This window comes from Anomaloglossus baeobatrachus, chromosome 7 (genome assembly GCF_048569485.1).
Source record: "Anomaloglossus baeobatrachus isolate aAnoBae1 chromosome 7, aAnoBae1.hap1, whole genome shotgun sequence".
In the NCBI taxonomy this organism is placed as follows: Eukaryota; Metazoa; Chordata; class Amphibia; order Anura; family Aromobatidae; genus Anomaloglossus; species Anomaloglossus baeobatrachus.
Window position 1 is genome coordinate 310,775,357 of NC_134359.1, and position 27,531 is coordinate 310,802,887.

The 27,531-nt window shown below is 46.3% G+C and overlaps 1 protein-coding gene across 1 annotated transcript in view; it reads right to left on the reverse strand.

Annotated features, from left to right (window-relative positions):
- The window catches only part of SLC5A2 (solute carrier family 5 member 2), a 207,725-nt gene that overhangs the window by 118,739 nt on the left and 61,455 nt on the right, over positions 1 to 27,531 (reverse strand). Inside the window, 3 exon segments of the mRNA XM_075318698.1 lie at positions 5,581 to 5,685; positions 5,922 to 5,981; positions 7,282 to 7,386. Coding sequence (XP_075174813.1) covers positions 5,581 to 5,685; positions 5,922 to 5,981; positions 7,282 to 7,386 — 270 coding nt within the window.

The window sequence follows — 27,531 nt, forward strand, 5'->3', positions numbered from 1 at the left end:
AGAGAGCCGATGTCCCACCAACACACCACCATGCACAAAGAGCCGATGTCCCACCAACACACCACCATGCACACACAGCCGATGTCCCACCAACACACCACCATGCACAGAGAGCCGATGTCCCACCAACACACCACCATGCACAGAGAGCCGATGTCCCACCAACACACCACCATGCACACACAGCCGATGTCTCACCAACACACCACCATGCACAAAGAGCCGATGTCCCACCAACACACCACCATGCACAGAGAGCCGACATCTCACCAACACACTACCATGCACACAGAGCCGATGTCCCACCAACACACCACCATGCACACACAGCTGATGTCCCATCAATACACCACCATGCACAGAGAGCCGATGTCTCACCAACACACCACCATGCACACAGAGCCGATGTCCCACCAACACACCACCATGCACAGAGAGCCGAAATCTCACCAACACACCACCATGCACAGAGAGCCAATGTCCCACCAACACACCACCATGCACACAGAGCCGATGTCCCACCAACACACCACCATGCACAGAGAGCCGACATCTCACCAGCACACCACCATGCACACAGAGCCGATGTCCCACCAACACACCACCATGCACACACAGCTGATGTCCCACCAACACACCACCATGCACAGAGAGCCGATGTCTCACCAACACACCACCATGCACACAGAGCCGATGTCCCACCAACACACCACCATGCACAGAGAGCCGACATCTCACCAACACACCACCATGCACAGAGAGCCGATGTCCCACCAACACACCACCATGCACACACAGCCGATGTCCCACCAACACACCACCCACACCACCATGCACACACAGCCGATGTCCCAACAACACACCACCATGCACACAGAGCCGATGTCCCAACAACACACCACCATACACACAGAGCCGATGTCCCACCAACACACCACCATGTACACAGAGCCAATGTCCCACCAACACACCACCATGCACAGAGAGCCGACATCTCACCAACACACCACTATGCACAGAGAGCCGATGTCCCACCAACACACCACCATGCACAGAGAGCCGATGTCCCACCAACACACCCCCATGCACAAAGACCCGACATCTCACCAACACACCACCATGCACAGAGAGCCGATGTCCCACCAACACACCACCATGCACAGAGAGCCGACGTCCCACCAACACACCACCATGCACAGAGAGCCGATGTCCCACCAACACACCACCATGCACACACAGCCGATGTCCCACCAACACACCACCCACACCACCATGCACACACAGCCGATGTCCCAACAACACACCACCATGCACACAGAGCCGATGTCCCAACAACACACCACCATGCACACAGAGCCGATGTCCCACCAACACACCACCATGTACACAGAGCCAATGTCCCACCAACACACCACCATGCACAGAGAGCCGACATCTCACCAACACACCACTATGCACAGAGAGCCGATGTCCCACCAACACACCACCATGCACAGAGAGCCGATGTCCCACCAACACACCACCATGCACAAAGACCCGACATCTCACCAACACACCACCATGCACAGAGAGCCAATGTCCCACCAACACACCACCATGCACAGAGAGCCGACGTCCCACCAACACACCACCATGCACAGAGAGCCGATGTCCCACCAACACACCACCATGCACACACAGCCGATGTCCCACCAACACACCACCATGCACACAGAGCCGATGTCCCACCAGCACACCACCATGCACACAGAGCCGATGTCCCACCAACACACCACCATGCACAGAGAGCCGATGTCCCACCAACACACCACCATGCACACACAGCCGATGTCCCACCAACACACCACCCACACCACCATGCACACACAGCCGATGTCCCAACAACACACCACCATGCACACAGAGCCGATGTCCCAACAACACACCACCATGCACACAGAGCCGATGTCCCACCAACACACCACCATGTACACAGAGCCAATGTCCCACCAACACACCACCATGCACAGAGAGCCGACATCTCACCAACACACCACTATGCACAGAGAGCCGATGTCCCACCAACACACCACCATGCACAGAGAGCCGACATCTCACCAACACACCACCATGCACAGAGAGCCGATGTCCCACCAACACACCCCCATGCACAAAGACCCGACATCTCACCAACACACCACCATGCACAGAGAGCCGATGTCCCACCAACACACCACCATGCACAGAGAGCCGACGTCCCACCAACACACCACCATGCACAGAGAGCCGATGTCCCACCAACACACCACCATGCACACACAGCCGATGACCCACCAACACACCACCCACACCACCATGCACACACAGCCGATGTCCCAACAACACACCACCATGCACACAGAGCCGATGTCCCAACAACACACCACCATGCACACAGAGCCGATGTCCCACCAACACACCACCATGTACACAGAGCCAATGTCCCACCAACACACCACCATGCACAGAGAGCCGACATCTCACCAACACACCACTATGCACAGAGAGCCGATGTCCCACCAACACACCACCATGCACAGAGAGCCGATGTCCCACCAACACACCACCATGCACAAAGACCCGACATCTCACCAACACACCACCATGCACAGAGAGCCAATGTCCCACCAACACACCACCATGCACAGAGAGCCGACGTCCCACCAACACACCACCATGCACAGAGAGCCGATGTCCCACCAACACACCACCATGCACACACAGCCGATGTCCCACCAACACACCACCATGCACACAGAGCCGATGTCCCACCAGCACACCACCATGCACACAGAGCCGATGTCCCACCAACACACCACCATGCACAGAGAGCCGATGTCCCACCAACACACCACCATGCACACAGAGCCGATGTCCCAACAACACACCACCATGTACACAGAGCCGACGTCCCACCAACACACCACCATGCACAGAGAGCCGATGTCCCACCAACACACCACCCACACCACCATGCACACACAGCCGATATCCCACCAACACACCACCATGCACACAGAGCGGATGTCCCACCAACACACCACCATGCAGAAAGAGCCGATGTCCCACCAACACACCACCATGCACACAGAGCCGCTGTCCCAACAATACACCACCATGCACTCAGAGCCGATGTCCCAACAATACACCACCATGCACTCAGAGCCGATGTCCCACCAACACACCACCATGCACAGAGAGCCGATGTCCCACCAACACACCACCATGCACAGAGAGCCGATGTCCCACCAACACACCACCATGCACAGAGAGCCGATGTCCCACCAACACACCACCATGCACACACAGCCGATGTTCCACCAACACACCACCATGCACACACAGCCGATGTCCCACCAACACACCACCATGCACACACAGCCGATGTCCCACCAACACACCACCATGCACAGAGAGCCGATGTCCCACCAACACACCACCATGCACAGAGAGCCTACGTCCCACCAACACACCACCATGCACAGAGAGCCGATGTCCCACCAACACACCACCATGCACACACAGCCAATGACCCACCAACACACCACCATGCACAAAGAGCCGATGTCCCACCAACACACCACCATGCACACACAGCCGATGTCCCACCAACACACCACCATGCACAGAGAGCCGATGTCCCACCAACACACCACCATGCACACACAGCCAATGTCTCACCAACACACCACCATGCACAAAGAGCCGATGTCCCACCAACACACCACCATGCACAGAGAGCCGACATCTCACCATCACACCACCATGCACACAGAGCCGATGTCCCACCAACACACCACCATGCACAGAGAGCCGACATCTCACCAACACACCACCATGCACACAGAGCCGATGTCCCACCAACACACCACCATGCACAGAGAGCCGACATCTCACCAACACACCACCATGCACACAGAGCCGATGTCCCACCAACACACCACCATGCACAGAGAGCCGACATCTCACCAGCACACCACCATGCACACAGAGCCGATGTCCCACCAACATACCACCATGCACACACAGCTGATGTCCCACCAACACACCACCATGCACAGAGAGCCGATGTCTCACCAACACACCACCATGCACACAGAGCCGATGTCCCATCAACACACCACCATGCACAGAGAGCCGACATCTCACCAACACACCACCATGCACACAGAGCCGATGTCCACCAACACACCACCATGCACACACAGCTGATGTCCCACCAACACACCACCATGCACAGAGAGCCGATGTCCCATCAACACACCACCATGCACAGAGAGCCGACATCTCACCAACACACCACCATGCACACAGAGCCGATGTCCACCAACACACCACCATGCACACACAGCTGATGTCCCACCCTCACACCACCATGCACACAGAGCCGATGTCCCACCAACACACCACCATGCACACACAGCTGATGTCCCATCAACACACCACCATGCACAGAGAGCCGATGTCTCACCAACACACCACCATGCACACAGAGCCGATGTCCCACCAACACACCACCATGCACAGAGAGCCGACATCTCACCAACACACCACCATGCACAGAGAGCCGATGTCCCACCAACACACCACCATGCACAGAGAGCCGACATCTCACCAACACACCACCATGCACACAGAGCCGATGTCCCACCAACACACCACCATGCACAGAGAGCCGACATCTCACCAGCACACCACCATGCACACAGAGCCGATGTCCCACCAACACACCACCATGCACACACAGCTGATGTCCCACCAACACACCACCATGCACAGAGAGCCGATGTCTCACCAACACACCACCATGCACACAGAGCCGATGTCCCATCAACACACCACCATGCACAGAGAGCCGACATCTCACCAACACACCACCATGCACACAGAGCCGATGTCCACCAACACACCACCATGCACACACAGCTGATGTCCCACCAACACACCACCATGCACAGAGAGCCGATGTCCCACCAACACACCACCATGCACAGAGAGCCGACATCTCACCAACACACCACCATGCACACAGAGCCGATGTCCCACCAACACACCACCATGCACACACATTGATGTCTCACCAACACACCACCATGCACAGAGAGCTGATGTCCCACCAACACACCACCATGCACAGAGACCCGACATCTCACCAACACACCACCATGCACAGAGAGCCGATGTCCCACCAACACACCACCATGCGCAGAGAGCCGACATCTCACCAACACACCACCATGCACACAGAGCCGATGTCCCACCAACACACCACCATGCACACGCATTGATGTCCCACCAACACACCACCATGCACAGAGAGCCGATGTCCCACCAACACACCACCATGCACAGAGACCCGACATCTCACCAACAAACCACCATGCACAGAGAGCCGATGTCCCACCAACATATCATTAAACACAGACTTTTTTTTTTACCAAATTGTTCAACTTTTCATTAATTGGATAGGACTTTCATATTGGAGTTTATTTTCTGTCATAGTCCTATTCCACCCTTGCAGAGCAGTAAATCCGGGTGATGCCACAATATTGTAGAACTCACTGAGATTTTAGTGAATATGTACATGGCAAGAGAGAGCACAGACAGGTACAGCTGTATCCTTTCCCCTCCAAACCGTTTCTTCAGATACTCCGGCATTGTCACTACCTGCAGAAAAGACAGTAAGAGCCGGTTCAGAGCTTGTGATAGCATCTCATATTATTACACTAGTTTATGGCTTCAATAAACTGGAAAATTCCCTTGAGGCCCTTCTCTTAGAGCATTCCCAAGGAAGCCTCAGGAGACATTAAGTTCTTGGACCTTCTGCCACTGCCTCTCCTCACTGTTCACTAATGACAGCACGCCTGTAACTGGTCCATGGTTGGAACTTTAGTGATTCTCACCTCAGCTGTCATGTAAACAGGAACAAAAATCCATCCCATCAGCAAAACCACGAAAAGAGCCTAAAAGGTGGAAGACAAAGTGTGAGCTACTGCGTGGGCATCTCGGATACGGAGAATGTGTCCTCCCTAAGCTCTACATCTACAGGTTATAAATCATCATCTCATTTTGGCACCTTCTCATTTGATTGGTGTCAATTTCAAAGAAAAGAACTGAGAAAATACTGTACAGATCCATGAGACATCACATTCAGGGGAAAATTATCCTACTCCACCCCATACAGAAAATAAGACCTATCTGAGCCCATGATGTGCACAGCATTAGTGATGGACGGGCGTGCTCGCCACTGCCCGATAAGCGATCACGAGACGGTCAATCCACATGCGGGGATTGCCTGCCATACGCGGTAAGGCTACTGGCCTTACTGTCACAGGCGGGCTGCATCACGTCATCGAGTCTAATATAAGGCTTTTTTTCTGACCACAAAGATGTAGTGTTTTTGGCCCCAAAAAAACGTACAGAATTGCACTCACAGAAAAAAACGCATCAAAAAACCGCATGCATTTTTTGCTGCATTTTTGTCCAATGCATTCAATGGGTGAAAAACTCAGTGAAAAACACAAAAATAATTGACATGCTGCATTACACAGCTGTCATTACACAGGCAACATCAACACCCTAAGCCTATTACCCCAATTGCCGCCGTTCCAGGCCAATCAGGAAGAGTCGGACAAAGTGCCAGAATTGGAGCATCAAATTGATGCGCCACTTCTGGGGTGGCTGTGAGCTGCTAGGTTTAGGCTGGGAAGGGCCCAATAACCATGGGCCTTCACAGACTGATAATACCTAGCCCGCTGCACTGGTTAGCAAAAAATAGGTGGCACCTGACATATTTTTTTTTAATTACTCACTTATTTAGTTCCCAGCAGTGACCTGGGAGTCAGAGATGCATCCAGGCATCTTCCCATGCTGTTCCTATTCAATTTCAGCTGTTTTCCTGCCCCCCCCCTCCCCCCAGCCCTTCTGTTAGGTTCTACCGGAAAAATACTTGAGTTTCCCATTGACTTCCATTATATTTGTTACTTGAGTCGAGCCCATCCAACTTGCTGGATTCATGTACCGAGCACCCGATCATTTTAGTGGTCGCTCATCACCACACAATGTCAGACTCATCTGGTGCCAGGATGGCAGGAATTCCAGCAGTGTCTTTCCCACATAATCTGGCTCTATACAGAAATGCAGGAAGATGTGGAGAGCCATTTCCCAGGCTTCCAGGTTAGGAAGTCCTGGAGAGGAGAGGAATCCTTATCCCAGGGCTGAACGTCCTTCCTCACTGATCTCATATAATAAGAGCAAGCTTACATTCCATTCAAATCCAGCCACAGCGATGCCGCCGGCTGCCCCGGTGCCGGCCAGTCCCACAAAGTGACCGCTGCCAATGTTACTGGCAAAGAGGGAAGCGCCAACCTGCAAAACACAAGACGCAATGAGACCTTCACCTGAGAGGGCCACGATTCATCACAAATGGAGGCTTATTCTACAGCAAAGTGCCATAAAAAGGGCAGAATGTTCAGATTGTGGCTCATGAAGGAGTAAGAAGAAACTGAATTGTCAAAATACTGCGCCATATAATGACAGACATGGAAGGCTTACACCCCATACACGATGAGGCGTATCCCCAATCCCCACACAGTGTGGAGTATATACACCCCATACACGATGAGGCGTATCCACAGTCCCACACAGTGCGGAGTATATACACCCCATACACGATGAGACGTATCCACAGTCCCACACAGTGCGGAGTATATACACCCCATACACGATGAGGCGTATCCCCAATCCCCACACAGTGCGGAGTATATACACCCCATACACGATGAGGCGTATCCCCAATCCCCACACAGTGTGGAGTATATACACCTCATACACGATGAGGCGTATCCACAGTCCCACACAGTGCGGAGTATATACACCCCATACACGATGAGGCGTATCCCCAATCCCCACACAGTGCGGAGTATATACACCCCATACACGATGAGGCGTATCCCCAATCCCCACACAGTGTGGAGTATATACACCCCATACACGATGAGGCGTATCCACAGTCCCACACAGTGCGGAGTATATACACCCCATACACGATGAGGCGTATCCCCAATCCCTACACAGTGTGGAGTATATACACCCCATACACGATGAGGCGTATCCCCAATCCCTTCATCAATACAGAAGAAGAATGAGACCGCACCACTGCTGATGTCTTTTTCCGGATCTTTATTCCATAAGCAATGTAAAAGGGTGTGTGAAAATCAGCGGGTGGAGGAGACCTGGATGCGGCCCCTCACTATGGACGACGGCCGTTTCGCCTGTAATTAGGCTTCCACGGGTCCACATGTGGGGTAAGATCAACCCTCCCTAAGTAGGGCAATGCATCCAGGTGACCTCCCCACACATAAAAAAGTGTGAATGAAGTGTATAATACAATAAAAGGTACTATGTATATATATTTCACGTACCAATAATAAAAACAATCATTGTGAATAATACAAAAATATACGGGTGGTGCAGGACTGCGCTCTCTTGGATCCTGAGTGAGGGGCCGCATCCAGGTCTCCTCCACCCGCTGATTTTCACACACCCTTTTACATTGCTTATGGAATAAAGATCCGGAAAAAGACATCAGCAGTGGTGCGGTCTCATTCTTCTTCTGTATTGATGAATGGAACTGACTTTTGCTATTTTGGACCTGCACGCTGATCCGGTTTCCAACAAGGACGTCTGATGCTATATTCCTCACCCGCCAGTGATCCCAGGTGTGGCAGGCTTATACGGGTGGTGCAGGACTGCGCTCTCTTGGATCCATATTATTGCATTTACCCTTTGGAGTCCATTGCACACTCAGCTACCACCGGGATATACAAGTAAGAGGCTACTGGATTTGGGATACGAAGGATATGACGGATAATACAGTCAGCATGGACAGCACCAACACGTCCTTGGCTAACACTACAGGTGTTCAAGCGGGTCGATCGGATGCGGCTTCCTTTTTTGTGGAGTGTAATCAGAAAAAGGACACAGAGGTAATGGGCGTAAAAACCCTGGAACAGAGATTATATTCCCTCTCTGAAAGAGAGGTGCGGTTATTTTGGACGGTACAGTCACTACAATCATATGTGGACTGCAGCAGAGTCCCAAGGGGCTTACGTATTATTAAGTCTGTATCACAATTCCAGCAGGATGCGACTTTTGTTAAGGAATGGGAAACCATACAATTGGATTGCTCTATGAGACTGTTGCAGTTAGTTTTAAAGAAAAACATAGAAGATTACAATGATTTGAGTTTGGAATTGGAAAACTTAAAACAGGATACCCGCTCTAGAGTGACTGAGGATTATTGGTCCGCATTCACATCTAGGTTAGATAAAAAACTAATGGATGTTCAGACAGAAATTAAAAATAAAAAAAGAGAAAAATTTTTAAGAGACAAGCATGATTATGACACAAATCAGATCTTTTGTTGGACAAAGGATAAAGTAAAGGGATATAAAAAACATCAGTATATGTATAACAAGAAAAAATCGCATGTACAAAATAAAGGATATTGGACTACCGATTCAGAATCTAGTGGCTCTGAAGAGGTAGTGCCGGGTCCTTCAAGAGATACCTCTGTATCAGTGCCCACTCCTGCCCCTTTAGGAAACGTACCCGACGGGGGGGCAGGAAGGGGCACAAGAGGAAGAGGACGCAAACGAAAAATGGTGTCATGGAGGAATTGAAGGAAAATCAATTGCTTGTCTCGTCTAACAAAAATATAATAAATCTGTCTAAACATTCACTAACCAGCGATATGGTGTCCGTTTTGTCTAAAGGGTTGAGCTTTTGTGTTCCGGAAGAATTTAATTTTGTGGAATTTAGAGTGGACCTCTATAAAGCGATAAGAAAAATACATTTATTCAAATTCTTTAACCAAATGCCTCATAGTACAAACAATTCCTGAGGGTGAACAACCATGCATTGTGAATGATGGGAATTTTGATGTGACAGGGGCATTTGACCCTGACACATTAAAAGAAGCTACGTTATTAATGAGCTTGAATGACCCCACATTGGAGTCTGAAGTAGACATAAATGAAATAATATGTGAACCTATGAATTTTAAAAAAGGAAACAAATCAGACTTTTGTCCACCAACAGTGCATGGGAATTTGATCGATCTATTCCAGGACACGGTAATAAAAAAAGTAGAGGCTTTAAGATATCCACAAGTCTGTATGAATTTGAGTGCAGGTGAATTAGCTGCGGTAAAAACTATGCGCACGTGGGAAGATACTGTCTTCCGCGAAGCGGATAAAGGGGGCAATATTGTCCTCATGTCCCGGGATATGTATCTGCAGGAATGTTTAAAACAGCTACAAGATCGCACAACATATAAACCCCTATTATCTAACCCTATTAATGAATACAAAAAACAACTTGTACGTCTTTTGGACAGACATGTAATCCTCGGTTTGCTTTCTAAAAAACAAGCAGAAAAACTGGTGCCGCCTTTCCCTACGAGACCACACTGGTACTGTATACCAAAAGTGCACAAAAATGAAAAAAATCCTCCTGGACGTCCAATAGTGGCGGGTATTGGCTCACTTACTGAGCCACTCTCCCACTATTTGGACTGGCTGTTGAGACCCTTGCTAGCCCATATCCCGTCTTATGTTAAAGACAGTGGGGATTTTGTGTCACTCCTCAAAGAAATAACGTGGCAGGAGGGATACAATCTGGCCACAATCGATGTGGATAATCTATACACACGGATTCCACAGGCTTTGGGAGTAGAGGCAGTAAAGGACATTGTCACACGCAGTGGCAAAAGTCCTTTATTTTGTGAATTTGTTGGTGAAGCGCTGGAATTTGTTTTATCAAAAAATGCCTTCATGTTTCTAGATGGGTGGTATGTACAATGCGGGGGTACTGCAATGGGTACCCCCGTATCATGTGCTATGGCCAACATTTTTTTGGGGCAATTTGAAGGAAAATATGTATATACAGTCAACAACCCATTTTTGAAACACATAAAATACTACTTAAGGTATGTCGACGACGTCTTCATGGTGTGGGATGGGACAGAGAAGGATTTTTCAGACTTTGTTTCCTATCTGAACACCACCAACACCATGAACATGTCGTTTACCTCTACCTTTGGAGGCAATTCCATAAGTTTTTTGGATGTGGAGGTTGGAATTAGTGATGGAGTAATCACAACAAAAATTTACAGAAAACCCACAGCCTCTAATTCTGTGTTACATTATGAAAGCGCCCACCCACAGCACACAAAAACTGCCTTACCGTACTCACAGTTTTTGAGAGTAAAAAGAACGAACAGTACCAGTGTGACCTTTGAGGAACAGGCTTCTGAATTAAGAAATAGACTCTTGCAACGGGGTTATCCCGATACTATTATCGATGCAGCATATAAAAAAACTAAAAAAATTACAAACGAGGATGGTCGTCTCTGTCCAGTAGCCGATTTAGGAGGGGTGAAAAAGAGGAAAGAAAAGAACACTAGTAACAGGTTCACCTTTAGTTTCAAATTCGGACCCATGTTTGATATTATAAGAAAAACGCTTAATGAGAACTGGCACATCCTAGAAAGGGATCCTGAATTGAAAAATATGACAGTTTCTAAGCCATTGGTTTCCTACAGGAGATGCCACAATTTGAGGGACTTGCTTGTTAAAAATAGATTAACCAGCAAAAACACATGGTTGGAGAAACAGTCTCCTAATGGCAACTTTAGGTGTGGCCAATGCAGGTTTTGTAATCTACATTTGACTGGCAAGTCCGTAAAAATTGGTGCACATACACACTATGTTAATCAGTTTATATCGTGTAAGACAAAATTTGTAGTCTATGTAATAGTGTGTCCCTGTGGGAGATTTTATATAGGAAAAACTATCAGATGCCTATATGTCCGATTTAAGGCACACTATAATTCAATCCTAACAGGAAAAGGATCCCCAAGATTGATAGCACATGTACGTGAATCGCATAATAGCTGCCCTGATGTCCTGCATTTTGCCGGTTTGGAAAGGGTATCACTCCCATTACAAGGAGGGGACCACCAGAAATTGTTGTTACAAGTGGAGGCAAAATTAATTATAAAATATGGAGCACAGGGCGCATTGGGAATGAATGACCGCAATGACTTATCAGTCTTTTTGTAATGGTTTTTTCGCAAAAACAGGGTATGGTAAAATAGTTGTATATGTACTATAATTGGTGGGATTATTTACAAAAAAAGATCCCAGATAAGTAAAATCGAGTTGTAATTTTTATTGCATATTTAAACCCTGTATGAGTTGATTTTTGTGAATATCATGATAATTCATACCTCTGTAATATTGTCCGATTTTTGTATTATTCACAATGATTGTTTTTATTATTGGTACGTGAAATATATATACATAGTACCTTTTATTGTATTATACACTTCATTCACACTTTTTTATGTGTGGGGAGGTCACCTGGATGCATTGCCCTATTTAGGGAGGGTTGATCTTACCCCACATGTGGACCCGTGGAAGCCTAATTACAGGCGAAACGGCCGTCGTCCATAGTGAGGGGCCGCATCCAGGTCTCCTCCACCCGCTGATTTTCACACACCCTTTTACATTGCTTATGGAATAAAGATCCGGAAAAAGACATCAGCAGTGGTGCGGTCTCATTCTTCTTCTGTATTGATGAATGGAACTGACTTTTGCTATTTTGGACCTGCACGCTGATCCGGTTTCCAACAAGGACGTCTGATGCTATATTCCTCACCCGCCAGTGATCCCAGGTGTGGCAGGCTTATACGGGTGGTGCAGGACTGCGCTCTCTTGGATCCGTATCCCCAATCCCTACACAGTGCGGAGTATATACACCCCATACACGATGAGGCGTATCCACAGTCCCACACAGTGCGGAGTATATACACCCCATATACGATGAGGCGTATCCACAGTCCCACACAGTGCGGAGTATATACACCCCATACACGATGAGGCGTATCCACAGTCCCACACAGTGCGGAGTATATACACCCCATACACGATGAGGCGTATCCACAGTCCCACACAGTGCGGAGTATATACACCCCATACACGATGAGGCGTATCCACAGTCCCACACAGTGCGGAGTATATACACCCCATACACGATGAGGCGTATCCCCAATCCCCACACAGTGTGGAGTATATACACCCCATACACGATGAGGCGTATCCACAGTCCCACACAGTGCGGAGTATATACACCCCATACACGATGAGGCGTATCCACAGTCCCACACAGTGCGGAGTATATACACCCCATACACGATGAGGCGTATCCACAGTCCCACACAGTGCGGAGTATATACACCCCATACACGATGAGGCGTATCCACAGTCCCACACAGTGCGGAGTATATACACCATACACGATGAGGCGTATCCCCAATCCCCACACAGTGCGGAGTATATACACCCCATACACGATGAGGCGTATCCCCAATCCCCACACAGTGCGGAGTGTATACACCCCATACACGATGAGGCGTATCCCCAATCCCCACACAGTGTGGAGTATATACACCCCATACACGATGAGGCGTATCCACAGTCCCACACAGTGCGGAGTATATACACCCCATACACGATGAGGCGTATCCCCAATCCCCACACAGTGCGGAGTATATACACCCCATACACGATGAGGCGTATCGCCAATCCCCACACAGTGTGGAGTATATACACCCCATACACGATGAGGCGTATCCCCAATCCCCACACAGTGTGGAGTATATCCACCCCATACACGATGAGGCGTATCCACAGTCCCACACAGTGCGGAGTATATACACCCCATACACGATGAGGCGTATCCCCAATCCCCACACAGTGCGGAGTATATACACCCCATACACGATGAGGCGTATCCCCAATCCCCACACAGTGTGGAGTATATACACCCCATACACGATGAGGCGTATCCACAGTCCCACACAGTGCGGAGTATATACACCCCATACACGATGAAGCGTATCCCCAATCCCCACACAGTGTGGAGAATATACAGCCCATACACGATGAGGCGTATCCACAGTCCCACACAGTGCGGAGTATATACACCCCATACACGATGAGGCGTATCCCCAATCCCCACACAGTGCGGAGTATATACACCCCATACACACGATGAGGCGTATCCACAGTCCCACACAGTGCGGAGTATATACACCCCATACACGATGAGGCGTATCCACAGTCCCACACAGTGCGGAGTATATACACCCCATACACGATGAGGCGTATCCACAGTCCCACACAGTGCGGAGTATATACACCCCATACACGATGAGGCGTATCCCCAATCCCCACACAGTGTGGAGTATATACACCCCATACACGATGAGGCGTATCCACAGTCCCACACAGTGCGGAGTATATACACCCCATACACGATGAGGTGTATCCCCAATCCCCACACAGTGCGGAGTATATACACCCCATACACGATGAGGCGTATCCCCAATCCCCACACAGTGTGGAGTATATACACCCAATACACGATGAGGCGTATCCACAGTCCCACACAGTGCGGAGTATATACACCCCATACACGATGAGGCGTATCCACAGTCCCACACAGTGCTGAGTATATACACCCCATACACGATGAGGCGTATCCCCAATCCCTACACAGTGCGGAGTATATACACCCCATACACGATGAGGCGTATCCCCAATCCCTACACAGTGCGGAGTATATACACCCCATACACGATGAGGCGTATCCCCAATCCCTACACAGTGCGGAGTATATACACCCCATACACGATGAGGCGTATCCACAGTCCCACACAGTGCGGAGTATATACACCCCATACACGATGAGGCGTATCCACAGTCCCACACAGTGCGGAGTATATACACCCCATACACGATGAGGCGTATCCACAGTCCCACACAGTGCGGAGTATATACACCCCATACACGATGAGGCGTATCCACAGTCCCACACAGTGCGGAGTATATACACCCCATACACGATGAGGCGTATCCCCAATCCCCACACAGTGTGGAGTATATACACCCCATACACGATGAGGCGTATCCACAGTCCCACACAGTGCGGAGTATATACACCCCATACACGATGAGGCGTATCCACAGTCCCACACAGTGCGGAGTATATACACCCCATACACGATGAGGCGTATCCACAGTCCCACACAGTGCGGAGTATATACACCCCATACACGATGAAGCGTATCCCCAATCCCCACACAGTGTGGAGTATATACACCCCATACACGATGAGGCGTATCCACAGTCCCACACAGTGCGGAGTATATACACCCCATACACGATGAGGCGTATCCCCAATCCCCACACAGTGCGGAGTATATACACCCCATACACACGATGAGGCGTATCCACAGTCCCACACAGTGCGGAGTATATACACCCCATACACGATGAGGCGTATCCACAGTCCCACACAGTGCGGAGTATATACACCCCATACACGATGAGGCGTATCCACAGTCCCACACAGTGCGGAGTATATACACCCCATACACGATGAGGCGTATCCCCAATCCCCACACAGTGCGGAGTATATACAGCAGTAGTAAGGGGGCCATATGTCTCGTCAAAAAGAAATCTGACAGGTGCCCCGCCCCTATCAAAGTGTATTAAACACACCCCCTCCCCTCTCCTGACAGGCCCTGTATTTTATAGGCTTTTGATTAGGGATTTGATAGTGTAAATGCTTAGGATCCCACTATTTTATTCACTGATTATGATAGAGAAATCTGATTTAGTGTAATTGTTTGGAATCATACCATTTTATTCAGTGTGGTTTTGTTGCAGAAGTCATTCTGCTAGTGTAATTTGATTGGGCATATTATGTATATGGCCAAATTTATTTTATAGGCGTTTGATACAGAATTCATTCTGAAAGTGTAATTTGGTTGGGCATATTATGTATATGGCCAATTATACTATTACGCGTCTTCTGCTATATAGCATTTCTTATAGCACCCATTCTGATAGTGTAATATGGTTGGGCATATTATGTATATGGCCAATTATACTATTACGCGTCTTATGCTGTAAAGCATTTCTTATAGCACCCATGTAGAAAGTTTGTGTTTTATAGTGTTTGTATAAAATGAAAGACAGACACACTATCAAAATTTAAAAAGTTTATTGCTCAGAATTTAATTACATTCAGTTGCACATCAATTCAGTAGGAATACAAAACGTCATATACATTACACTTGTAAAACAGTACAATATAAAATTATAATCACTGACATAATACACTATTTAATAATATACATATGTTACGTCTCTTACATAATTATTTAGAGCATAACAATTCATCAGTCCAGCTGTTACATTGTGAGCCACATTGATTGCAGTATCAGGAAAGTCCTTTTTTTAGGCATCAAACTTGCTTGTGTCAAACCTAATGGAAAATGTAAAGATTGAATTGGACGGCGGGGTGTCGATAGAGTCTGAGGTTTAGATATGCCACTAGCTTCATTGATGGGCATTTTTAAGCTGTCTAAAAGCGCTCTAGTAGTGGGATTACCCACTATGGTAGACGGTATATTTAACTCGGCCATTGCCTGCATAAACGTATTCCATCCCTGGGGTAAATTTCTGTTAGTCAAGGCATGGCTCTGTGTTGTATTACGTACTAAATCCAGCATGTTAGATCCCGGTATTACAGAACCTTTGAAAATAAACTCGTTTTTATCATTCCACAATGTAATATTTTTGTTCTGCAGCAGTCTGTTTAGTAAAAATTCTGCATTCTTTTTATATCGCTGGTTTACATGACTTACAATTTCAATGGCTGTTTTGTTTTCATTGGGTCTGAATTTGACAATTGCTGATGATCAGACTCAGGAGTGTTAATGATCTTTAAAGTTGATAGCTCCATCGCATCGTGTTTAGCATGAACCAAGGATCTCTGTAGTACATCGCTATATTTTTTAATTTTCACATCGTCTGGTATGTCACGACGCTGTAAAATGTCGCTAATTTCATCATCAAGGCGGCGAATAACATTCTGTCGTATGTTGCCGCTAACTGGAGGGTTTAGTTTGATTAGTTCTTGTTTGGGGACTAGATACAGAGAAAATGTATGTTGCATTATTTGCCCGTGAGTAGACTTGTTATTATCGGGATTGCAAAGCCTAAAAGAGGACCTATAAACCCGCCGGTCTGCTTTAGTAGACGTTTCTTTTTCATTATGGGCTGTGATTTATCACTCAGGGTTCTTATAGCTTTACGCCACTTCTTTAGTATATTTTTTTGACGCTTTTTCAGAGGAATTTGCCCTTTCAAGATGTTTAATGCAATCTCTGCAATGGCTGTAATTAAGTCACGGCTCGCATTGCATAAAATAGTTTTTCTGACAGCACGAGTTGCCTCCACCAGCGTTTTTAAGAGAGCCCAGTTACGACGGATTCTCTCAGACATCTTTACAACACTGCGTACACAGCATAGAATGTCTGATTTAGTGTAAAATTCACTTTTTAGAAGTAATTTTCTTTTGGATATATACAGCTGGCAAAGCTGGTGGAAACAACCCCGTCCTTAAACGAAGATCCTCAGGGGTATTGGCTCTCAAGTCAACCAGCAAATACCCATAAGGCTCCCGTGTGGCGTCCTCAAAAGCTTCTAAGAAGAAGCGCGTTTTTCTGGGGTACATTTGGCATGCTAACGTAACAATTTGTAATTTATCTCGAGGATTATTAAAAAGTACCATGTACTTTGTGTTCAAATTTATCGTGCGACTTTTCTTACCCTGACAAAATATGTTTTGTACCAGGTAGAAAATGCTGAGGTTTCTGTGGTGTACATACTTGGTAAATGCTTTTTCTATCTCGCAGTTATCACTAGCACTCTCCATTAGGTCATCAACAATAGTCAAATTTACCTTGTCAGGCGGGAATAAGTCATCATCTACGAATGTATGCGGCAGACCCTCCACAAATCTGATGTTGGGAACAGAGAGAGAAACTTCATCATACAGTTTTTACCAGCATGAATAAAACCAAACAATATTAACGGGTTTGTGTGAAAAATGGGTTTCAATATTATGTAATAACTGTTTTACGAAATAACTTTTTCCAGAATTAGATGGCCCTGCTAGAATACAGGAGAATGGGTGCTGCAGTCTCGGGTCCATCATGAACTAATAGCCGAATGGAAGGGTGGTAAAATCGTCTAACAGCCGGCGCTTTGTGTAAACACACTTTTGTGTTTTGCGTAATGGCCTTGTTTCGATATCCCAGTACTTTTTTTTTCTCACAATACCCGATTGTTCAATGATAATACGTCTCTGTGTTTCTGCGTCACAATTACGCGGATAGTCCAATACTAAATCTTTTAGATTGTTGAAATTAATAGATTGTGTGTTAGCAACATTTAGTGTTATACCCTTCACTTTTAAAACAGTTTTGCCATTATTGAGTTTGTATCCGTAGGTTTTTGGGCCCGCAGATACAAATTCGGTGATGTAAGTGTTCTCGGGTATCTCACTGGTCAATTCCCCCAGGTAATCACCTAAAGTTGGGTTCCACTCACCATCTCTCTGCACAAAAATAACTGAATCTGTGTCGTGATAAAGACACCTTTCCTGCAACCGGTCCAGCAGAGAATAAAGCTCTAGTCTGGCATACGCCGTTGTAAAACAGGCGATAAAAATGTTTGTGTTTTTGTTGACGGTGTGGTGGCCTTTTGCATATTTCCAATTAATGGTAGCTGTTTCATCATCAATAAAATGAAGCATTGAAATGTCATAGTACGGTAGAAACACATGCTGAAAAAGCTCATCGGGGTCACTAACAATGCTGGTACAAGGTAAATTAGATCGCTGTGCAAACTTACCCCATAAAGAATTTAAAAACAGCTTAGATATTTGCCTCTTAGCCGGATTCACGCCTATATTTTCATGGTGCAATTGCACACCTTCTCTCTCTAGAAAACAGTCAATGTATTGCTGTTTCTTGGCGTCATCAGTGCACCAGCTGGGATAGCCGGAAGCTTCCTGCTTATCCCTTAGATGTAATTTAATGTACGGGGCAAACAGATCATCACTGGTTTCAGGAAAATGCCAGATTTCATAGATGTGCGCTATCCTGTAGCCTTTTTGTACAGCCAGCTCAAGCTCTATAGTACACCATGTACCTGTCAGAGACCTCTCTTCATCAGTATGACCGCAAACCTCTGTCTGTGAATTTTCAGCGCATGTGTAGCAAAGAGGGAACATTAATTTTTTGTTGAGTTTTACTGGCAGAACAGGAAAAAATAAATCTCTTGGGGGGTAGACCTTGACTTTGGCAATACCAAAGTATTTTTTAATGAAACCAAAATTCTCATAGATAATGTGCGGATGGCCTATAGGTTAGGTTTTAGTTTTGTTTACAAAGGGGTACAGGCTTGTGAAATCATAGTAATGTAATGTTTCCCCATCTTTTAGACTGTGATAGAGTTTAATGGCGTTAGTACGACCCCCATAAAGTGCATCACGGGGATCTAAAGGTTTGGGGAAATCCATTTGAAGAAGAAATGATTGAAGGTTGGAATCTTTTTCAATCATTTCATTCCACCCATGCTCCCAAATCAATCTCACTGTGTAGCCACAGTACTACAAGTAACGCTTTTTAGCTAGAAAGGCATAATATAACTGGCCATAGGATGTGTTTGTGACCTTATTTGTGTCATTTTCATTATAACATACAGGGCAGCCATGGTAAAAACATCCCTGAAATTCAAAGGCTATGTGTTGATTGTTAACACAGGCATAACCGTCTAAAAAATATTTCCCGACTTGTTTTTCACCACCTCTCAAAGCATGCTGGATGGCGATGTTCTCTGTGTGTGCTACATACATGAGCCACTGTATAGCGGGGGACGAAAAACGCTTTTTTGTTTTGTGATAATTATCACCAGGTAAAATGGCGATGGTCTGTTTTGGAAGAAATTTAAACCTGTACATGGCCATGCATACAGATGCCAAGGTGATGAGCTGAAACGGATCAACACATCTGGGCACTACAATTTTTTTCTTTTCTCGTTTACAGTATATGTTAACATTTTTCCTCGTCATGTCCATAACCCGCTCTCTATAAAGCTCACACGAGCGTCTCAGAATCTCAACATCTTGTTTGCAATAAGATTTTAGCTCAGACTTAAAGTAAAAAATGGTGTCTGCCTGGGCATCATACCACCCCATAAACTCACCTTTTTCACTAGGTGTCATATACTCCACCCCGTAATATTTTACAGGTGGTAGGGGTCCCACATAGTTTTGATTTTCCTCAGTGTTAAAAAAGTGTGGGAAATGACCTTTTGAACCCGAAAAACCCATAGCTTGTGGTAGCTTACTAAGCTTCATGGGGATGAAATTGAGCGAGTCTATGGAGTATATGACACCTAGTGAAAAAGGTGAGTTTATGGGTTGGTATGATGCCCAGGCAGACACCATTTTTTACTTTAAGTCTGAGCTAAAATCTTATTGCAAACAAGATGTTGAGATTCTGAGATGCTCGTGTCAGCTTTATAGAGAGCGGGTTATGGACATGATGAGGAAAAATGTTAACATATATACTGTAAACGAGAAAAGAAAAAAATTGTAGTGCCCAGATGTGTTGATCCATTTCAGCTCGTGACCTTGGCATCTGTATGCATGGCCATGTACAGGTTTAAATTTCTTCCAAAACAGACCATCGCCATTTTACCTGGTGATAATTATCACAAAACAAAAAAGCGTTTTTCGTCCCCCGCTATACAGTGGCTCATGTATGTAGCACACACAGAGAACATCGCCATCCAGCATGCTTTGAGAGGTGGTGAAAAACAAGTTGGGAAATATTTTTTAGACGGTTATGCCTGTGTTAACAATCAACACATAGCCTTTGAATTTCAGGGATGTTTTTAGCACGGCTGCCCTGTATGTTATAATGAAAATGACACAAATAAGGTCACAAACACATCCTATGGTCAGTTATATTATGCCTTTCTAGCTAAAAAGCGTTACTTGCAGTACTGTGGCTACACAGTGACATTGATTTGGGAGCATGAGTGGAATGAAATGATTGAAAAAGATTCCAACCTTCAATCATTTCTTCTTCAAATGGATTTCCCCAAACCTTTAGATCCCCGTGATGCACTTTATGGGGGTCGTACTAACGCCATTAAACTCTATCACAGTCTGAAAGATGGGGAAACATTACATTACTATGATTTCACAAGCCTGTACCCCTTTGTAAACAAAACTAAAACCTACCCTGTAGGCCATCCGCACATTATCTATGAGAATTTTGGTTTCATTAAAAAATACTTTGGTATTGCCAAAGTCAAGGTCTACCCCCCCAAGAGATTTCTTTTTTCCTGTTCTGCCAGTAAAACTCAACAAAAAATTAATGTTCCCTCTTTGCTACACATGCGCTGAAAATTCACAGACAGAGGTTTGCGGTCATACTGATGAAGAGAGGTCTCTGACAGGTACATGGTGTACTATAGAGCTTGAGCTGGCTGTACAAAAAGGCTACAGGATAGCGCACATCTATGAAATCTGGCATTTTCCTGAAACCAGTGATGATCTGTTTGCCCCGTACATTAAATTACATCTTAGGGATAAGCAGGAAGCTTCCGGCTATCCCAGCTGGTGCACTGATGGCGCCAAGAAACAGCAATACATTGACTGTTTTCTAGAGAGAGAAGGTGTGCAATTGCACCATGAAAATATAGGCGTGAATCCGGCTAAGAGGCAAATATCTAAGCTGTTTTTAAATTCTTTATGGGGTAAGTTTGCACAGCGATCTAATTTACCTTGTACCAGCATTGTTAGTGACCCCGATGAGCTTTTTCAGCATGTGTTTCTACCGTACTATGACATTTCAATGCTTCATTTTATTGATGATGAAACAGCTACCATTAATTGGAAATATGCAAAAGGCCACCACACCGTCAACAAAAACACAAACATTTTTATCGCCTGTTTTACAACGGCGTATGCCAGACTAGAGCTTTATTCTCTGCTGGACCGGTTGCAGGAAAGGTGTCTTTATCACGACACAGATTCAGTTATTTTTGTGCAGAGAGATGGTGAGTGGAACCCAACTTTAGGTGATTACCTGGGGGAATTGACCAGTGAGATACCCGAGGACACTTACATCACCGAATTTGTATCTGCGGGCCCAAAAACCTAACTGCGAGATAGAAAAAGCATTTACCAAGTATGTACACCACAGAAACCTCAGCATTTTCTATCTGGTACAAAACATATTTTGTCAGGGTAAGAAAAGTCGCACGATAAATTTGAACACAAAGTACATGGTACTTTTTAATAATCCTCGAGATAAATTACAAATTGTTACGTTAGCACGCTAAATGTACCCCGGAAAAACGCGCTTCTTCTTAGAAGCTTTTGAGGACGCCACACGGGAGCCTTATGGGTATTTGCTGGTAGACTTGAGAGCCAATACCCCTGAGGATCTTCGTTTAAGGACGGGGTTGTTTCCACCAGCTATGCCAGCTGTATATATCCAAAAGAAAATTACTTCTAAAAAGTGAATTTTACACTAAATCAGACATTCTATGCTGTGTACGCAGTGTTGTAAAGATGTCTGAGAGAATCCGTCGTAACTGGGCTCTCTTAAAAACGCTGGTGAAGGCAACTCGTGCTGTCAGAAAAACTATTTTATGCAATGCGAGCTGTGATTTAATTACAGCCATTGCAGAGATTGCATTAAACATCTTGAAAGGGCGAATTCCTCTGAAAAAGCGTCAAAAAAATATACTAAAGAAGTGGCGTAAAGCTATAAGAACCCTGAGTGATAAATCACAGCCGATAAAGAAAAAGAAACGTCTACTAAAGCAGACCGGCGGGTTTATAGGTCCTCTTTTAGGCTTTGCAATCCCGATAATAACAAGTCTACTCACGGGCAAATAATGCAACATACAGAGAAAATGTATCTAGTCCACAAACAAGAACTAATCAAACTAAACCCTCCAGTTAGCGGCAACATACGACAGAATGTTATTCGCCGCCTTGATGATGAAATTAGCGAAATTTTACAGCGTCGTGACATACCAGACGATGTGAAAATTAAAAAATATAGCGATGTACTACAGAGATACTTGGTTCATGCTAAACACGATGCGATGGAGCTATCAACTTTAAAGATCATTAACACTCCTGAGTCTGATCATCAGCAATTGTCAAATTCAGACCCTAATGAAAACAAAACAGCCATTGAAATTGTAAGTCATGTAAACCAGCGATATAAAAAGAATGCAGAATTTTTACTAAACAGACTGCTGCAGAACAAAAATATTACATCGTGGAATGATAAAAACGAGTTTATTTTCAAAGGTTCTGTAATACAGGGATCTAACATGCTGGATTTAGTACGTAATACAACACAGAGCCATGCCTTGACTAACAGAAATTTACCCCAGGGATGGAATACGTTTATGCAGGCAATGGCCGAGTTAAATATACCGTCTACCATAGTGGGTAATCCCACTACTAGAGCGCTTTTAGACAGCTTAAAAATGCCCATCAATGAAGCTAGTGGCATATCTAAACCTCAGACTCTATCGACACCCCGCCGTCCAATTCAATCTTTACATTTTCCATTAGGTTTGACACAAGCAAGTTTGATGCCTAAAAAAAGGACTTTCCTGATACTGCAATCAATGTGGCTCACAATGTAACAGCTGGACTGATGAATTGTTATGCTCTAAATAATTATGTAAGAGACGTAACATATGTATATTATTAAATAGTGTATTATGTCAGTGATTATAATTTTATATTGTACTGTTTTACAAGTGTAATGTATATGACGTTTTGTATTCCTACTGAATTGATGTGCAACTGAATGTAATTAAATTCTGAGCAATAAACTTTTTAAATTTTGATAGTGTGTCTGTCTTTCATTTTATACAAACAGTATAAAACACAAACTTTCTACATGGGTGCTATAAGAAATGCTTTACAGCATAAGACGCGTAATAGTATAATTGGCCATATACATAATATGCCCAACCATATTACACTTTCAGAATGAATTCTGTATCAAACGCCTATAAAATAAATTTGGCCATATACATAATATGCCCAATCAAATTACACTAGCAGAATGACTTCTGCAACAAAACCACACTGAATAAAATGGTATGATTCCAAACAATTACACTAAATCAGATTTCTCTATCATAATCAGTGAATAAAATAGTGGGATCCTAAGCATTTACACTATCAAATCCCTAATCAAAAGCCTATAAAATACAGGGCCTGTCAGGAGAGGGGAGGGGGTGTGTTTAATACACTTTGATAGGGGCGGGGCACCTGTCAGATTTCTTTTTGACGAGACATATGGCCCCCTTACTACTTACAGCCCATACACGATAAGGCGTATCCCCAATCCCTACACAGTGCGGAGCATATACACCCCATACACGATGAGGCGTATCCCCAATCCCCACACAGTGCAGAGTATATACACCCCATACACGATGAGGCGTATACCCAATCCCTACACAGTGCGGAGTATATACACACCATACATGATGAGGCGTATCCCCAATCCCTACACAGTGCGGAGTATATACACCCCATACACGATGAGGCGTATCCCCAATCCCCACACAGTGCGGAGTATATACACCCCATACATGATGAGGCGTATCCCCAATCCCCACACAGTGCGGAGTATATACACCCCATACACGATGAGGCGTATCCCCAATCCCTACACAGTGCGGAGTATATACACCCCATACATGATGAGGCGTATCCCCACTCCCCACACAGTGCGGAGTATATACACCCCATACACGATGAGGCGTATCCCCAATCCCCACACAGTGCGGAGTATATACACCCCATACACGATGAGGCGTATCCCCAATCCCTACACAGTGCGGAGTATATACACCCCATACATGATGAGGCGTATCCCCACTCCCCACACAGTGCGGAGTATATACACCCCATACACGATGAGGCGTATCCCCAATCCCCACACAGTGCGGAGTATATACACCCCATACATGATGAGGCGTATCCCCAATCCCCACACAGTGCGGAGTATATACACCCCATACACGATGAGGCGTATCCCCAATCCCCACACAGTGCGGAGTATATACAGCCCATACATGATGAGGCGTATCCCCAATCCCCACACAGTGCGGAGTATATACAGCCCTGTACACAGTGCGGAGTATATACAGCCCTGTACACAGTGCATGTACAGCCCTGTACACAGTGCGGAGAATATACAGCCCTGTACACAGTGTGGAGTATATACAGCCCTGTACACAGTGTGGAGTATGTACAGCCCCGTACACATTGCGTAGGATGTACAGCCCCGTACACAGTGCGTAGTATGTACAGCCCTGTACACAGTGTGGAGTATATACAGCCCTGTACACAGTGTGGAGTATATACAGCCCTGTACACAGTGTGGAGTATGTACAGCCCTGTACACAGTGTGGAGTATATACAGCCCTGTACACAGTGTGGAGTATATACAGCCCTGTACACAGTGTGGAGTATGTACAGCCCCGTACACATTGCGTAGGATATACAGCACCGTACACAGTGCGTAGTATATACAGCCCTGTACACAGTGTGGAGTATATACAGCCCTGTACACAGTGTGGAGTATATACAGCCCTGTACACAGTGTGGAGTATATACAGCCCTGTACACAGTGCGTAGTATATACAGCCCTGTACACAGTGTGGAGTATATACAGCCCTGTACAAAGTGTGGAGTATATACAGCCCTGTACACAGTGTGGAGTATGTACAGCCCTGTACACAGTGTGGAGTATATACAGCCCTGTACACAGTGTGGAGTATATACAGCCCTGTACACAGTGTGGAGTATATACAGCCCTGTATACAGTGTGGAGTATATACAGCCCCGTACACAGTGTGGAGTATGTACAGCCCCGTACACAGTGCGGAGTATATACAGCCCCGCACACAGTGTGGAGTATATACAGCCCTGTACACAGTGTGGAGTATATACAGCTCTGTATACAGTGTGGAGTATATACAGCCCTGTACACAGTGTGGAGTATGTACAGCCCCATACACAGTGCGGAGAATGTACAGCCCCGTACACATTGTGGAGTATGTACAGCCCCGTACAGAGTGCGGAGTATGTACAACACCATATGTGGCGCCCCTGAGGATTCAGTCGCCACAGGGTACTGCACCTCACTTAAGGTGCAGTACTCATCCTGGATCCAGAGGAGGTCAGTGCCGATTCCACTACACACCAATTAACACACACAACCAGGCTGGCCTCCCCACTGGGGACCGGATAGGGTTGGGTCTTAAGGCAGTCAGCAAACATGGGGGGCTGCCATCCACTAGCGACAGGGAACCGGGGGAGGAGCAGTCACCAGGGGAAGTTAGGCACAACACAAAAGTTAGGGAGTTCTCCAGCAGGAGAGTAAGAGAGCGGTCTGGTTTACCAGTGGCTCTGGTGGGATGCAGGAGTCAATAAGGTCGCCAATGGGAGAGCTTCATTGATCCCTCGGGACCAGCGCAGTGCAGGGTGCAGAATCCTAGGGTGGATTATACTTCCAATTGTCCATCAAAATCTGAAAGCCAGGGGATTGTATGACCCTCTGGCCACCACAGTTCCTGGAGCATCGTGAAACATAGGGTCCGGGGTCGTGTTCTAAGGCAGGCCCTACAACGGACCCATGGCACCTGCATACGGGATGGAGGCAAACACTTTTCAAGAACCGGACCTTCAACGGATCCTGGATCGACTGGGGCCCATCACTGCGGTGACCGGCATCTCCCAGGTAAACCAGGACTGTGAGTAAAAAAAAACCTTGAACCCGCAGAGACTGTGTCCGCCTATCCTTGCCAGCGCCCCGCACTTCGGCGCCCGCAATCACTACTCCCCTCATAATCTTCCCCGGGGCCCGCTCCACCTGTGGGGAGCAGAAATATCTTAACTGCTACAACCATTCGCCCCGAAGGACAGCGACAGCAGCGGCGACTAATCCCTGGCCGCATACTGCAGGTGGCATCACGAGACAAACCTCCACCATCATCCCCCTCCTTTCTTCATTTTATACACCTCGGGGGTCATGAAAGTGGGCAAAAGGGCCACCCATGACATCCCCAGACCCAACATCACCAGGCCCGGCGACGAGTATGTAACTCCTTGCCCCGTGGGTGCTACACATACACAGTGCAGAGAATGTGCACCCTCGTTCTACTAGGCAGAATTGCAGGTCCTTTCTCCGCCTCCCCATTCTTTAATTTGTGTGTTTCTCTTTTGGGTGTTGTCCCTAAAAAGGAAGAGGGCACGTTTTGTTTAATTCACCACCTCTCCCACCAGAGGGGCTCTTTAATGAATGACGGGATTTCCGAGTTAGACTCGTCAGTCTCCTATAATCAGATCAGCCGACATGTGGAGGGAAAGATGCAAGCTCAGTGTGTGAGCCCACAAAGTCAGGGACTCAATCTAGTACGTCCTTGGTCGTGAAGGGGATAGTATAGAAAATAACAGTCTTACTAG